The 16283-nt window shown below is 48.1% G+C and overlaps 1 protein-coding gene across 1 annotated transcript; it reads left to right on the top strand.

The window, feature by feature from the left end:
• Positions 1 to 6168: 6168 nt before the first annotated feature.
• On the top strand, positions 6169 to 16018 carry IFT25 (intraflagellar transport 25). Its single transcript, XM_020987819.2, has 5 exons — positions 6169 to 6382; positions 11827 to 11933; positions 13856 to 13924; positions 14963 to 15006; positions 15813 to 16018. The coding sequence occupies exons 1-5, from the start codon at positions 6285 to 6287 to the stop codon at positions 15924 to 15926; spliced, it is 432 nt and encodes a 143-aa protein (XP_020843478.1). The 5' UTR covers positions 6169 to 6284; the 3' UTR covers positions 15927 to 16018.
• The last annotated feature ends 265 nt before the right edge of the window (positions 16019 to 16283 follow it).

Here is a 16283-nt window from a genome sequence, read left to right as displayed (position 1 = left end):
TACCCTTCCAATGAAGAACTGACTGTCACCCATGGTCACATTATCCTTGTACAGAGAAAATCTCTCTATACCAGACCACTCCCAGCCTTAGGCTATCTCCAGTGCTTCTTAAACTATGAGTCAGGAGCCCAAATGGGGTCCTGACCCACAGTTTAAGAAGTGCTGAAGGGGTCGAGAGCAGACAAAGTTTAAGAAGCCCAGATCTAGACTATGGCTTCTTAAACTTTTTCCACTGCTGCTGCTGCTGCAAATAATCTTTGGAAAACTGGACAAAAGAAGAGGTGCCCTAGGGACTGGAGAAGAGCAGATATCCTCATGATTTTCCAGAAAGGGAAGCCTGTGTGTGTCTACAAACCAGTGGGTTTCTTTTGTAGTTCTGGTCAGCATTTGAGCAGGGACCGCTAAGGGGAAGCTAATGCTGAGGTCCTCAAGACCAGGGCACGGTGACTCCCCTTATTTCCTTGGGTCAGGTGACCTGGCCGATCATGGAAATGTGGTCGATTTCACCAGAGCAGCTGACAGCCTTATGCTGCAGAGCTCACACGGGGCTTGGATCCCACTAATTCTGTATTAGCGAGGGCCAAGGAAGAGAGAAACATTTAAAATGTTAGTAATTATCTAGAAAAGGAAATGGTGGTCACAAAGCCCAACTTTGTCAAGAACAGGTCACGTGCCCTACTAACCTCATTTTGTTTCTGGACAGGGTTAATAAACTTAATAACTATATATACACACTTTTAAAACTTCATAACAAATTCAGAGTTTTATACACAGCCGTCTTTGTTGTTGTTTTTTTTAATATTGAAATGCTTAGGTTAATAATAAAAAGTTATTTTTTAAAAATGGCTGCTCTAACAGGGATGGATTTACTTGCTATTCAGTTGTGTCTGACCCTCTGTGACCCCATTTGGGGTTTTCTTGACAAAGATATTGGGGTGGTTTGACATTTCCTTCTGGTCATTGTACAGATGAGGAAAAGCAGAGTTAAGTGACTTGCCCAGGGTCACACAGCTAGTACGTGTCAAGTGTCTGAGGGTGGATTTGAACTCAGGTCCTCCTGACTCCAAGGCCAGAGCTCTATCCACTGCGCCACCTCACTGCCCCCATTTAATATTTTTTATTGGTGACTTGTACAGCACGTTTACCAAATTAGCAAATGACACAAAGCTAGGAGAGATTAACTAATATATTGGCTGACATAGGATCCAGACATTTTGGCAAACTGGAACTTTGAGTTGATTTTTTTTGCTCTGCATCTATTATTTCATAGGGAATTCCCAGTGTGGAAACCTCCATCCTCCATTGGAACTTGATGAATTAAACAGCAAGCATTTGTTGAGTGACTACTGTATACTTTAGGTACTGAGGTTACAAAAATAAAAATAAAAGCAGTCCTTGCTCTCAAGTTGCTTACCTCATTCTGTCAGGAGAAACAACCGGATAAGCCCATTATTGTAGAACCGGTGATGGTCCTGATGGGATGCTTGGCTGCCTTGCTTGGATCCCAATTCCCAGACCATATTTCTCCCTAGCCTGAGAAACACTGTCCCTGGCAATTTCTCTCCAGCCCAAAGACAGTATGCCTAGCAATTACTCACGAGTGAGCCTCAGCAACACACTTCTCTCTCTCCTTGGTGCAATTACAAACTGCACCTGAAGGAATTATTAGTTTGAACTGGCTTTGTGGCTTATAACGATACTCATAACCACTGGACTATATGTACTAACTCCTTACCTCATTATGTACATCCTGGTCTCCTCACTATGTGTATTCTAGACTTAAGACATATGTACACTTCCTGCATCTATCTTGTCAAACATGACATTGATTGGTGGCAGACTGGGCAATCCTCAGTCAGCCCTGACTGCTAGTTAATTTAGTGACCTAGCAGGCTTAAAACCACACCTCCATGTGGCCCTACCTTGGGCTTTTTCTGGTGAACTCTGGGTAAAACGCCTGAGCAGTAGATACAAAAAGTGCATGTTCCTTTAAGAAATGACCACTCCTTAACCTCGCCCTAACCCCCTCCCGAATCACCTAGTTAGCCTATTTGGCACATGTTGTAGTATAGTTTATTTTATATAAACTTTAACTGAACCCCTCTAAGGTCGCAGGTTCCTTAAGAACTTTTGCCCGCTGAATAGCGTAACAATAAACTTTTGCCAACTTGACTTAAAGGTTGCTTGAGTCAGGGAATTCATTCCAGACGGCCCATCCTGTACTTCAGTCTTTGAGGGGTCTCTGAACCTCTCAGACCTCCACAGCCCCAAGCAGCTAGGGTGCTGCACCACTCCCTTCTGCACTAAGGGGTCCTTTGTTTTGGACTCAAGCTTCTTGTCGGAGCCAAGATGAGTCTTGGGGGAACTTGGCCCCTACTGAGACTAGGGCCCCTTTTCTCATCCCCACTGGCTCATTAAACCCCTACGACAAATTGGGTTGTGGCTTACATCTAGGGTTTCCCCAAAAGGGATCTGTTAGGGAAAAAAAAGGTACTGAACGTATAACATGAATCAGGTATGGGATAGGTAATTTCTTCCCGCACACACAGAATAAAATGTTTCAGGGCCATCTCTAGAACCAGGTCCAGGTGGCCCAGCCATGAACTAGACTCTTTCCACCTTCCACCCTGCAGGGCATCCTTCAGCAGGAGGCCAGCCCTTCCTCATCCTGCCCAAACTGCCATACCTTCTCCAGCTCTGTCCAGCTGCGAGAAAGGTCCTCCAAGGGCTCCACAGGACGCAACATTGCCACCTGCCATGAGGCTGATCTCAAGGGCAGATCTGGAATAGTCTCATCACCTGCTTTCCTCAAAAGACCTCTCTCCAATCCCTGACACACTTTGAGCTCATTCCTCAATGGTTAGCATAGGCATATACTCTTCCCATCCCAATGATTCTGAACCCTCAAAGTCCCACTCCACATCTTCCTACACTTCCACTGTGCCCTCTGGAATTCCTGCTCCATAATTAACAAACTTCCTTTCAGCTTAAATCTCTTCTTTTCTCACTCTTTCCATCTCTGGCATTCACTGAGACCTGTTCCTCCATATGATGCCACTTCCATGGCCACCCTTTCCTGTTTGTCTCCCTGGCAGCTCACTGCTTCCCTTTCCTGACTCTTTTTCTGTATTGTCTCCCCTTTAAATTGTCAGTTCCTGGAGGGCAGAGACTGTCTTTATGAATTTTATCTCCAGTGATTAGCACAGTATCTGGCACATCGTAGGTGCATAATCAATGTTTACTGGATTGGAAGTGCTAACCCATTGCTAAAAAGGACTTGGTATTTTAGTATGTATGACACAGCAAAGTCCTATGGCATCTTGTTCAGTGGAGTTAAGCTCAGTGGAGGCAGGGCAGCAGATGCAAAGTGGAGTGAGCTGAAGTCCAGTACCTGCCCTGTGTAAAGGAAGGCATTGGGGATGTCTGATAATCAAAGCAGAGGAGGCTGAGGGAAGTGGCATCAATTAAGGCTTGAATGAGCAGCAAAGTGGAGTGTTCAGAAGTGACCTTGTCCTGGGATGGGCATCTTGTTCAGTGGAGCTGAAACCAGGAAAGGCAGCAGAGGCGAAGTGGAGTGACTCAGGGAGAGGCAGGCTGCCCAGCTCTCCCATGGTTACCTGGGACCAGGAAGTTCCACTCTGTGACTCCTCCCTGGGATGGATGAGTGAAGGTGCTGAGTGAGGGGCAAGAAAGAAGAAAAAAAATGTGTACTCAACACACTTTTAAGTTGAATCTGCTTATTAACAGTCTCCCCATCATATTCGTGTCTAGACAAGTGTGTGGGACAAGTGAAAGTTTCTCATGTGAGATGTAAGCTATGCTTCAAAAATGTAGTATGGCTTCAGCAAGAGCCGGGCCTAAGTTTCACTTTCGTTTTGGGGGAATGGGGTTGTACACCAGCTGCCCACCCCCTCCCTTGTTTTGTAACCACCCCCTCTTTTGTTTTGTACCTTATCTTTACCAAATAAGGCAATCCTCTAGCTCCCAACCTGTTTTGAGTAAAATGTATCTCTTGGGTTCTAAATATAGACTGTGAGGTCTCTTGCCTCAACTAAGGAGGATGAAGAGATTGAGACAGACAAGTGGGGAGGGGGGCTTTTTGGAGTTGTTTACCTAAGACTGTGTAACTGCTTGCTGCTGTTTGTGCTGGGCCTCACTACTCCAGTCTGCCCTGGGTAGGTGACACCCAACTCTCTCTCTCTCTCGAGAGAGAGAGAGACTTGCTAAAATAAAACCTTCTGTTTTCTACCTGGAGAAACCTCTGAGTTTTTATTTGGGTAAGTGGTCTCAATACCACTCAACAAGCAATAAAATAATCAGTCAAGCACTGATTGCTGATTTCTGAAGTGTAAATGCTCACAGTGGAAATTTAAGGGTTGGATAATATGAAAAACTCAGAACACCCCTGAATTAAATACACAACATTTAATGTTAATTTTTAATATAAGAATAGGAATAAACAGTAATTAGGGAAAGATGAAAGGGGAAAGGGAACGGTTCAAGGGCATTCGCAGACTACAAGCTTCTCTCAATTCCTCTTTCTCACAGGGAGAATTTGAGGCAATCGCTTCCAAATCTCCAGGAGAACTGGGTCATTCATCTAATCTAATATGATCAGCCCATCACACATTCATAACCTCAGCCACAGTCAGAGCATTTGGGTCTTCCTCCCTTTCTTTGAGCTGGGCACTGGTGAGTAGAATATTCTGACCCAAAGGCCCCAGCCACGTAGCTCCAAGAAAGACCTGCTTCTTCTCTTCTGGCCTCTTTCTCTCTGAATTTTTCAGGAACATTCTCTCATTATTCCTCAGTACAACAGTACTAATGCTGATGGATTCTGGGGGAATATCTCCATCTCTATGGTGATTGTGATTCGGGGTTACATTGGTACAGTCAATTAAATCGACTACAAATATTTAATAAGCAAGCACTTATGTACAAAGTCATATACTAGTGGCTGGGGGTAGAAAAAAAAGGCAAAGACAGTTCCTGTTCTCAAAGAACAAGTATGTACAAATAAGATACAGACAGGATAAATTGGGGGTAATCTCAGAGGGAAGACCCTAGCATTAAGGAGAACTGGGAAAGGCTTCCTGTAAAAGGTAGGAGACTAGCAGAGATTGAAGAAAGCCAGGGAACCCAGGAGGCAGAGATGAGGAGAGAAAGCATTCCAGGCAAGACTGGCAGCCAGGGAAAATACCCGAAGCTGAGAGATGGAGGATCCTGTTTGGCCCAGTAGGCCAGTGTCACTGAATTGCAGAGTGTGTAGAGGGGAGTATGGTGAAAGAAGACTGGAAGGGTAGGGCTTTGAATGCCAAACAAAGGATTTAAAATTTGATCCTGAGGTGATAGGGAGCCAGTGGAGTTCACTGAATAGGAGAGGGTGACATAGTTAGACCTAAACTTTAGGAAGGTCACTTTGATAAATAAGTGAAGGATGGACTGGAGTCCCAGAGAGTCATGAGGCAGACACACCCACCAGCAATAGTCCAGGTGTGAGATGATGAGGGCCTAGACTAGCGTGGGGGCAGTGTCAGAGAAAAGGGAGCCCTTTCAAGAGATGCTGCAAAGGTGAAACGGACAAGAGATGCTGCAAAGGTGAAATCGACAAGAGATGCTGCAAAGGTGAAATGGACAGGCCTTGGCAACACCTTGATTGGAGGGGGTGTGTGAGAGGGAAGGGAGGAGTCCAGACTGACTCCTAGGTTGTGAGCCTGAGGGACTGGGAGGATGGTGTTCCCTCTGCTGTAATAGGGAAGTTTAAAGCGGGGAGCTTAGGGTGGGGAAACATAAGGAGCTCAGTTTGGGACATGTGGAGTTTAAGATGTCTACCGGACATCCAGTTCAAGATGTCTGAAAGGCAGCTGGAGATATGAGATTGGAGGTCAGCAGAGAGGCAAATATGGGAATCATTAGCATAAATGGTGATTAAATTCATAGGAGCAGATGAGATCAGCAAGTGAAGTAGTAGAGGGGAACAAGCTGGTCAGCTTCAATCCCGCGGCCCGGGCAGGACACGGAACGCTGCTGCGTATGGGTCGGGGCACAGCCAGAACCCCTTTGCTGAGGCTCCAGCTCTGACTACTGGTTCAGAGCGGAGCCCTCCCCCGGTCGCTGGGTAACGCCTCTCCTCCCTCTTTGGAGGAGGGAGTTGCTGGGCAACTCCCCCTGCCCCGCCTTCCGGCTCTGGCACTGCCTCCAGTTGCCAGGCAACACGTCTCCGCCTCCCTTCCCTCTTGTCCTCCCTCCTGCACCACCGGGCCCCCCCTCACCGTGGCGCCGCCATGCGCGTTATCGATCTGTGCGAGGCCTCCGAGGGCACCGAGGTCATCTTGGCCACGTCCAGCGACGAGAAGTACCCGCCCGAGAACATTATTGATGGGTGAGGCCCGGGGTGCGGGGCAGGCGACCCCGGGGCTGCCGCCGGGAGGGCTGCCTAAAGCCGGGGCAGGGAGGGAGGCTGGGCCCCCACGGACAGGGCGCGGAAACTGAGGCCAGGCTGGACCACGCAGTCTCAGAGTGCTAGAGCCAAGGAGGCGGGCAAGGCTCATCGACAGATGGAGAAACTGCGGTCAGGGAGGAGTGTGATCAGGGTCTCCAAAACGGGGTCATGGTAGGACCTGAACCCAGAGCCCGCTGCCCTCCTTCCTGCTCTCACATCCCCTGGTGAGCAAAGGTGACCCTAGGCTAGAATTGGGCCTATGGAGGAGCCCAAGCCCTGGATCACAAAGGGTCGGAGCAGCCCTGAACTCTCCCTTGGTGGACACCCCGCCCCCCACATGGGCCTTCTCTCCCCCTTCTCACCACTGACTTCCATTCCATCTTTGATGGAACCGTTTTACAGAAAAGGAAGCCGAGGCCTGCAGATGACTCCTGCAATTAGAATAATGGTAATAACCCAGCCTTATGTGGCACTTGAAGGCTTGAAAGCACCTTACGTAAACCATCCTATTGCTGTCACTCTCACTTCCTAGGATTCTGAGGATTATCCAAGAAAAGGCATTTTGTAAATTGTAAATCACTCTATAAAGTTAACTACTATTATTTTAGTTGCCGAGGCAGAGATACTAGATGTTTTGTGCCCAGCGTCACAAAGTAGCCAGGCTGGGATGCAACCTCCCCCTTTCACAGATGATGAAACAGATCCAGGGAGAAAGGACTTTTAGTCATTTTGATGGCCCATGGATGCTTGTCCCTCAGAGAAAGAAACCTGGCCAGTGGAGAGAGGAAGAATTCCTGCAGACCACCTGACCTGAAGGGCCTAACAGACCACAAGCCTGCCATATCTGTGCTATGCTAACGATGAAGGATTTCAGTTTTTCTGCCATGCCCCAGAGCTTTCTATATTTGCCAGTAGAAGAGCAACCAATAATTTCTTGGCTCGTCTTAATGAAAGGTAGAGGAAGCAACAAGGGGAGTGGTGGGTGTAGGCTGAACCACAGTGACCCTAAGAAAAAGAGGCGCCAGGCCCAGGCACAAAAATGACATCCAGGTTATTTGCTGAGCCATCTAATTATGCTCAGCTAGCTCATGTCTTTCTTTCTTTCTAAAACTATATTTTAATTTATTTTGTTAAATATTTCCCACTTACATTTTTTTAATTTAATGTTCGTTTTTTTAAAATTAGAGTTCCAAATGTTTTCCCTCTTTCTAGCCCCTCCACCACTCCTTGAGGAGAGTAGTCGGATGTCACTTTTACACGTGAAGTCATGCAAAATATATTTCCGTATTAGTTGTGTTGCAAAAGAAAACACACATAGAAACCAAGAAAAATTATAAAAAGTAAAAAAATCTGCACTCAGAGTTCAACAGTTAGCTCATATCTTTCACCTTCATCCACAAGGATATTGGAAGAGATTTTGTCAGATTCTCTGCCAAAATCTGAGATTTAGGTCTATAATCTGTAACATTCCTCTGACCTATCTGTCAAGTTGCCCTGTTGAAAAAGAGAATTGGATTATTCTGACGTAATGAAGGGATGTTGTGAGGGCTCCCTTCCCCCTATCCGCAGGTCTGGGACCAACATGGCGACCAAGACTGTGTTCTTCCATGTACTTTGGCTAGGGGCCCTAGCACGGGACCGTCCCTAGGCAGGCGCCCCAGGCCTTCCCTGGAGCCCTTCTGGGCCAGCAGATGGGAGGTGGGAAGGGAGGGTCCTGTTCTTGATGAAGTCAGATGGCTCTTTTGTGGTCACTGCTCATTCACTCACTTATTCGTTCATTCAGCAAGCATTTATTAAGGCCCTGCTGTATGCCAGGCACCATTCTAGGTGAGTGGTGACAGAGACAAAGGTGAACCAGCTCTTACCCTTGGGGAGCTTACAGTCTACTGGAAGGAAACAGTTGACTTGTAGTTGCTGGGCTCCATTGTCTTCTCTCTTTTTTTGAAGATTGGACCACGAATCCTTCTCCAGGTCTGTGGCCTCTTGCCACTCTCTTCCCTCTTTCTGAGATCACTGATGGGGGCTCAGCTCTCACATCCACAGCTTCTCTTAGTTCATTGAAGGTGGTTCTGGGTCTGGTTGAATTGAACTCATCAAGGGTAAGTCTCTCATTTGAAGTTGATAAAGCCAAAAAAGGAAAGAACACACAAAGCACAGCTAGAATACTCTGCCTGAAAATAGTTAAGCAGAGCAGCGTGAAATGGTAATTGCAGCTTCTGGTTCATGCAATCTTACACTTTTGTAATTTGCCATTGATCAAGAAAGGAAAAAAGAAGGAAGAAGCCGCTAGGTGGCGCCGTAGTGCAAAGAGCCCTGGGTCTAGAGTCGAGAAGACTCATCAGATACTTAGTAGCTGTGTGACCCTGGGCAAGTCACTTCACCCTGATTACCTGAATTTCCTCATCTGTAAAATGAGCTGGAAAAGGAATGGCAAACGACTCTGCTATCTTTGCTAAGAAAACCCCAAATGGGTCACAAAGAGTCGGACACAACTGAAAAAAAAATGACTGAACACCAACAACAGAGTAAAACAGCATTTCCAGAGGCTGCCTGGACGTGAAGTCCATGAGACCTAGGTTTAAATCCCACCTCTGATACTGACAAGCTGTGTGACCCTGGGCAGGCCCCTTAACCTCTCTCATCTTCCGTTTCTTTGTCTTTCTAATGAGGGGTTTGGACTTGGTGGCCTCTGAAATCCCTTACAGCTGAGTGTATATATATATATATGTATGTATGTATGTATATCCTACAATCCTAAAAAAAAAAAGATCTGAGTAATTAGAGATCCAGTGTCTATGTTTCAGCAATCTCAATATAGTAAAAATTACTATAGTACCCAAATTAATCTCTGAATTTTGTGCTATGCTAACTAAATTACTTTATAGAATGAAACAAAATAATACAAAATTTATTTGAATAAAAGGCCCAAAGAATCCAGAGATCTAATTTTAAAAATAGGAAGGATGAAAGTCTATGGGATTTCCAACTTAACTCCAAAGCAATAATTATTAAAAACCATCTGTTACCAGGTTTGAAAAATAGAGACGTAGAACAGTGGAATAAACTAGGTAAGCACAATTGAGAAAATAAGTTCTTGTAACGGGCTTGTATTTGGTGAAAACCAGGAACACAAACTTCTGGGAAACCTAGGCAAAAAAGCAGTTGGCAAAACATTGGTTTAGATCAGCATCTTACACCTAATACCAGACAAATTCCAAGTGAATAAAGATCTTTATATCCAAAACTAGAGGCAAGGGGGAGGTTACAGTTACAGAGAGGGAAATATATATAGCCTAATAAGGGATAGACGAGATCGCAGAGGGCAAAGTGGAATCCTCCCAGTGAGTGGTGCAGTGGGTGAAGTGCAGGGCCTGGCATCAGGAAGACCCCAGCTCAAATATCCAAGATGCCTCGGACATTTACTAGCTGTGTGACCCTGGGCTAGTCACTTGACGTTCACCCCATTTTCCTCATCTGTAAAATAGCATCTCTGTCCCAAGGTGGTTGTGGGGATAAATGAGATAATTATTGTAAAGCACTTAGCACAGTGCCTGGCACATGGTAAGTCCTATAGCCATATAGAAATTTTAAAACTTCTGTATAATCAGTGAGTCATCTTGTATTTATTAAGCACCTGCTATGTGCCAGACACTGTCAGGCACTTGGAATACAAAGGGAAGCAAAAAAACCCCAAAACCATTGGTCCCTCCCTCTAGGGGCTCACAGCAATGAAGTTCTTGCAATTAGAATCAGAAGAATTGCCTTGGGGGGACAATCTCCACTTAAACGCCCTTGATAAAAGTCTGTATTTGAGAGGTGGCGTGGTGGAGTGTCTGGGGAGCAGGCCTGGTTCAGGCCAAGGCCAAGTCAGGCCTGCAGGATGAGGGTGGGGACCCTAAGTGGATGGAGTCCAGCACTGTAGGGCGGGCAGCCTGCTGAGAGGCCTGGGAGTGAGAGGGACGAGGATGGGTCCTTCCTCCACCAAAGCCAGTTGTGACTTTTCTGTATTTATGGTCTCAGAGAGCTTCCTGGGTCACCAAAAGGTTAGTGCTTTCCTGACATCACGGTCAGTGTCTATTAGAGTCAGGACTTGAACCCAGGCTACTCTGTCTTTGAGGCCTCCCATGTGAAAGCATCATGTAAATGGCCCTGTTGTGGTGGTTAGGGGCAAGGAGGGACATGCAGATCACAAAAGTGAGTGCTTATTATCTGCTATTTGTCCTGTTTATACCTTATTTGTACCTGGTTCTGTTTGCATCCCATCTCCTCTATTAGACTGTGAGCTCCTTGAGGGCAGGACCCTGTTGTTCCTTCCTTTCTTTAGGTCCTCCCTGCTTAGCACTGTGCCTGGCACGTGGTAGAGGCTTAATAATTGTTTATTCACTGACTGACCATTGGAGGGTGGGCAGGAGACGCTCCCAAAGGAGAAGCGGGGTGGGCACTGGAGGGATTCATTGAAGTACTTGGGCCCTACTTTACAACTCATGAAGGACAATTCAGTGAAATGAGCTAAAGGGGGAGAGAGTGGACAGAGCCCAGGAAGAGCTGGGTTCTAGTCTGGGCATTGTGACTGCCCGGCTCATCCTCAGCTGTGATTGTTGTTTGTCCTTCGTCCTAAAGATGACCAGTGACCTCAGGGGGGATGGCTTGAGTGAACTGGATTGGAGTGAGGCAGAACTGTTCAGTCATCAGTCTCGCTCTCTCTCCCTGTCATCAGAGTCCATCGGCAGGACAGAAGTCAGGACGATGGTGATGGCCTGGGGTGCAGCGGGTGTCCAAGCTCTAAGCGCCCCAGAACGCCTGCTGCAGCCACCTTCATGGCTGTCGGAACAAATTGTTCTCTTCCGCCCATTCAGCTGGGGAGTCTTCACAGGCTTGGGTTGGACATCCCCTGACTCACTGATGGGTTTGAGGCCTGTCAGTTACCCTGATCCTGGTTTAGCCTTTTGTTGAGGCAGTTTTACCAGAGTGTGGCTGCTGCATGTGCTCCGGCTTCTTTATGAAATGGGGATAATGATATCAGCAGGCCTCCCCTGAGGGGCAGTGTAAAGGGCAGAGAGTTGGGCTCTCCCAGGCCCCCTCTGTGGTCAGTGCTCAGCTCCTCAAGGGCCCAGGCAGCTCTCCAAGACTTTGAGTGGAAGAGAAGGTAGAGGTGGTGATCTGTAGTGGTGGAGAGAGTTTCCTCCTTAGGAATTCCACTGGCCGAGAAGCCCCAGGACAGTCTCCATGATGGATATGAAAGTCCTTTGTCCCCTGGCAGCACTTTCTCAGTCATACATCCTGTGATTTGGTGGTCAGTCTTTACAGTCATCAAATAGAATTGAATCGTAGACCTTTCTGGCCTCGATTGGCCTCTGAAAAAACCAACTCCCTTTTATCTGCAGGAATTCAGCCACCTTCTGGGCCACCACGGGGATGTTCCCCCAGGAGTTCATTATTTGTTTTCACAGACACGTGAAGATCGAAAAGCTCACCCTCCAGTGCTATTTTGGTAAGGGGGCAGAGTGGGGTGGCAGGGAGGGGCACGGCTGAGTGGTTCCCAGCACAGGCCTTTGCCTGAGCACCTTCCAGGATACAAGAAGCTCCATGCAGCCCACTCTGTGGAGGTGTTTGCCGAGAGACCTTATTAAAAAACATGCCAAGTCAGTTTGCTAGAGCCCTGAATGCCACGGCATTTTTGCTGAGGGTTCATTTGGCATCAGCACCAAATTCCTGTTTAAAACAGAGAGCCCGGCTCATTTACTCTGGAGTGTTCTGACCTCTGTGGACACTCTTTTGTCCTCATGAGGGCCCCACAAAGAGACCTCACCAGAAGGGAATGTAGCCAGGCAGGCACACATTTGGGGATCCCTAGAATTCCTTTGGGGTGTGTGGGGGGAGCAGAGGGGAAAGGCTGCGACCCTGGATCATCCCTTGCTCCAGCTGCCAAACTGCATTCCAGAGATGACCCCAAGGGTTCAGATATGGGAAGCCAGGTGAATAAATGTGGGGCTTCAGGAGGAGGACTGGAGTTGGGGGAAAGATTCTCAGCTCAGTTTGCAACCTCTTGAGTTGCTTCCGGGGCAGATCTTATAGGCGTCAGAAAGGGGGGTATCTGGGCTCCAGACTATCTTGGAAAGTTGTCGCTGAGGGGTCATGATGTGATGGGAGCAAATGAGATTCCCAGGGGATGAGAGGGAGGGTCCAGTGAGGTGAGACAGGAAAGGGAAGGGAAGGAGTCCCGAGGGGGGCCTCTTCCACCTCCATCCGCGGCCTTAATTTGCAGGTGCCCCAATGCTGTGGGGAGTCTAGCTTCACCTGTGTCCTCCAGCATCACAGCCAGGCCCCACTGAGGCAGGGCCCGCTTCCTTGGCCTGTGCTTCCTCCCGAGTTGAGTCTGAATTTCTCAGCAATGCTTCACTAGTGTTTATTTAAGGAGCAAACATTCCTAGTCAGGGGCCCAGAGCCTCTTCTGGCCCCAGAGGTTAGCACAGGTCTGATCGTGCTCTGGCAGCCACCTGGGCTGGGCTCCCACATGGTGCCCACTGCTCCCAGGGCCTGCCCCTCCACTGTCCAGCCTCCCCTTCCAACAAGGGAGCAGCCAGAATCAGTGAACCACCACACCCCAGAGCCTGATGCAGTGTTCTGTGGTTGTGTAGACTTAAGAAAGTGATGGGAGTTCAGTGGTGCCTTGGGGGGTGCCTCAGGGTGGGCTCTTAGACACCGATTAGCCCCCCTGCCTCCAGCTGAACCGCTGGGGCTTCTCCTGAGGCCATGCTGGCATCCCTCTCTCTTGGCCCTCCCTGCTAACTTCTCCCCAAGATCCCATCTCCTGCGGCCTGCCACTATTTCCCTTCCCCAACTCGTGGTACCATTGGTACCCTCATGTACAGAAGAGGCAGCGTGTGCTTTGGAGTTAGGGAGAATGGATTTGAGAACTTCCTACGACACCTGTTTACTGTATGACCTTGGGCGAGTCATTTCTCCTCAGGTCCTCCCTTGGCTTCCTCTGGGTGAGGCAGCATAGTGAGGACCCTGCCTCTGTGTGTACTCACTGTGTGGCTCTTAACCTAAGACCAAAAGGGGAGGACCCCGTGCAGACGAAGCCACGGATCCAGACCAGAAGCAGCACTCACATGCTGATCTGACGGTGCAGTTCTTTGTCATCTGTCAAGGTGACTTCCTGGCTACTGCAGATTCTCGTGAGCAGTAAGGGGGAGGACCCGTCGCCCCTTCACTCACAGAAGCACCTGCAGGTTCCGTTACTGGCCCCAAAAGCCTTCCAGGAGGCACGTCCCAGGCCCGGGCACGTTGCTGGTGCTCCGTGGGCTGGCCCCCAGGACAGGTGGCTGTCATACTGGTGGAGGGATGGGAGAGTAGTGTGAACCGATGAAGCATTGATGTCACTCTTGGTCTCTGTCTTTGCAATATTAGTGCGGAGTGTCAGAATTGATAAGAGCAATGCCAAAGAGCCAGTCGACTTTGAACGGTGGGTGGAAAGAGGTAAGTGCGTCACTGCCCATCTCGTGAACTGCGCGAGAAATCGGTCGTTACTTTATGTCCTTACCTTCCTGGTCTGGGTGAAAAATGATGAAGACATCTTCCTTCTGACCTCTCTTATTTAGGATTCAGTGGACAGGAGACTCTACCTGGTTTAATAGAAGGAGATTCCAGAATGAGTAGGCCCAGGTTCTAGTCTCCTCTTTGCTGCGAAATGAGAGAGTTGGAGGGCCCTTCAGCCCCAGACATTCATTCTCTGTCCTAAGTTCCTTCTTAACTCTGGCATTCTGTGCCAGTTCTGGCATTCAGGTCCTAAGCTCCCTCTCATCTCTGTCCCAGCTTTGACATTCCCCCCCACTCCAACATTAGGTTCTAAGGCCCTTCCCAGCTCTGACATACCCTGTTCTGGAAATGCCCATAAGATCCTTGGGTAGCATATTTAATGGGCTTGCTTTTGATATGCTGAATTAACACATTCAGGTTAAACTTTTTTTTTACATGAAAATTTTTTAGATTAAACTTTTAAAATTACCCAAGTGAAGTTTAAAAACACTCCCATGGAAAAGAGATCAGAAAATATCATAGGCAGCTTTGGAAACCCAAGTCAAGCTCACCCTGAAAATTCCCCTGCGAGGAGCTGGGTTTTGTCCTTAATCCAGGGATCAGCAGGAAGGGCACAGTGCGAGGCAGCTGAGCTTTCCTTTTCATCTGGGATCCTCTTTGATTTGGGAAAAAACGAACCAACAAACAAAACATCATTTGGCCTTTGAATTTCTTTTGGCTTGAGCCAATAGAAGATATCTTGTGGTGATGGGACATCAAGTTTTAGCGGGAAGAACGTAGATCTAAAAAGGAGGCAGAAGTAGGCCTGCTCTGGGCTTTGGGTGGGGCTGCAGGTTAGATCCTTCCTGGGTCAGTGACCTCCTCCTCATCCTTTGATGGCAGTCTGTCCATGACCTTGGATGACCTCCATGACCTCAATCAGCCATGGGTATGGGGCAACAAGCTCATTAACTCTGTGCTGTTGAATTTCCCTTGTAGACCTGGTGCACACTGAGGGACAGCTTCAGACGGAAGAGTTTATGGTAAGCACCTGCATGCACTGGCCAGTTCACAGGCCTCCATCATAGCCCTGGAAAGTCCACCCAAGTTCTTCATGAGACTTAGCAGGGCAGCAACTCTTCATGCCTCTCTGTCTTGCACCCAAGAGAGCTCTGTGCAGAATATTCCTGGCATGAGTCATTCCAGGAAGGGCTGCCCACACTAGCGCAGCATAAAATAAACCCAGGGACAGAGGATCCTGCTCATAGAAGGTCATCTAAGTATCACAGGGAGCGAAGCTTTAGTCCAACCCAGAGAATTACAGCAGAAAACTACAGAACCTTGTTTTGTTCAGTCTCTGGATACAGCATTCTAGATCTTTGTGGAATGGGAGCTGGGGGGAGGACACTAGATTTGGGTTTGGAGGCCCTGGCTTAGAGTCTCTGCTCTGTTCCCTGTGGAGCCTTGGACAAGTCATTTCCCTTGTCTGTGCCTTAGTCTCCCCATTTGTCCAATGTGAGGACATCCTGTGACCCCATCAAGGGAGGGGAGTGGACTGTTGGAACTATGCAGGAAAGACGGAGGTTGAGGGAAGGAGAGCTTCTGGTCCAGGAGAGCTCACGGGATCCCCCACAGGGGAAGAGGCGGGACTGGGAGGTACATAAGAGTCCAGGGGCCAGACGGCTGGACAGTCATAACCTGCCCATGACCTCCTGGCAGGCAAGGTCTTTAAAGGATCATCTTTTAAGTGGGTGTTAAATTGAGGGTGGCTGGCAGCGTTATGTCCATCCCCAGCTGCTATCTTTAGTCAACACTGTGACACTTCCCCGCGATTCTTTGTCTCCCACAGTTCCGGGACGGCAATGCCACTCACTTGCGGTTCGTTATCAAATCAGCCTTCGATCACTTTGTGTCTGTGCACAGAGTTTCTATAGAAGGACTCAATGTCTCATCCCTCACCTAAAAATTCCTGAAAGCAGCTTGTGTGTGATTTTGTACTGATATTTGTGTAAATCCACAGTTGTCCTCTTAGCATATTAAATGGGTTTGGGTTCACTTTTGTGTCTCTGGCGCTTTCGTTTCCTCTCCTGTCATCGGCCTGGTTTGCCTTTATCAGCCCACACTATGTACAGGGCTTGGAGTGGGAGTGGGGCATCACACAAGGTCCAGAGGTACTTCAGAGGTCACCCCTGGAAGCCCAAGCCCAGCCTGGTCTGGAATTCCTTCTGTAACATGGCCTCCAAATGGTCATTCATCAGCCACCTTCTGAATACCTCCAGGGACAGGGGACGCATTGTCTTCTACTTTTCAATAGTTCTTA

The sequence above is a fragment of the Phascolarctos cinereus genome, unplaced genomic scaffold (genome assembly GCF_003287225.1).
Source record: "Phascolarctos cinereus isolate Bilbo 61053 unplaced genomic scaffold, phaCin_HiC Scaffold_5;HRSCAF=322, whole genome shotgun sequence".
Classification (NCBI taxonomy): domain Eukaryota; kingdom Metazoa; phylum Chordata; class Mammalia; order Diprotodontia; family Phascolarctidae; genus Phascolarctos; species Phascolarctos cinereus.
Note: the sequence above shows the minus strand (reverse complement) of the source record. Positions and strands in the feature narration are given on the sequence as shown.

What these genes read in the sequence shown, in the direction of transcription:
- IFT25 (XM_020987819.2), top strand. Translation starts at nt 6,285, where the DNA reads ATGCGCGTTATCGATCTGTGCGAGGCCTCCGAGGGCACCGAGGTCATC. An exon ending in CCCGAGAACATTATTGATGG is followed by an intron (nt 6,383 to 11,826) that starts GTGAGGCCCGGG and finishes TTTTATCTGCAG; the next exon opens with GAATTCAGCCACCTTCTGGG. An exon ending in TTCAGACGGAAGAGTTTATG is followed by an intron (nt 15,007 to 15,812) that starts GTAAGCACCTGC and finishes TGTCTCCCACAG; the next exon opens with TTCCGGGACGGCAATGCCAC.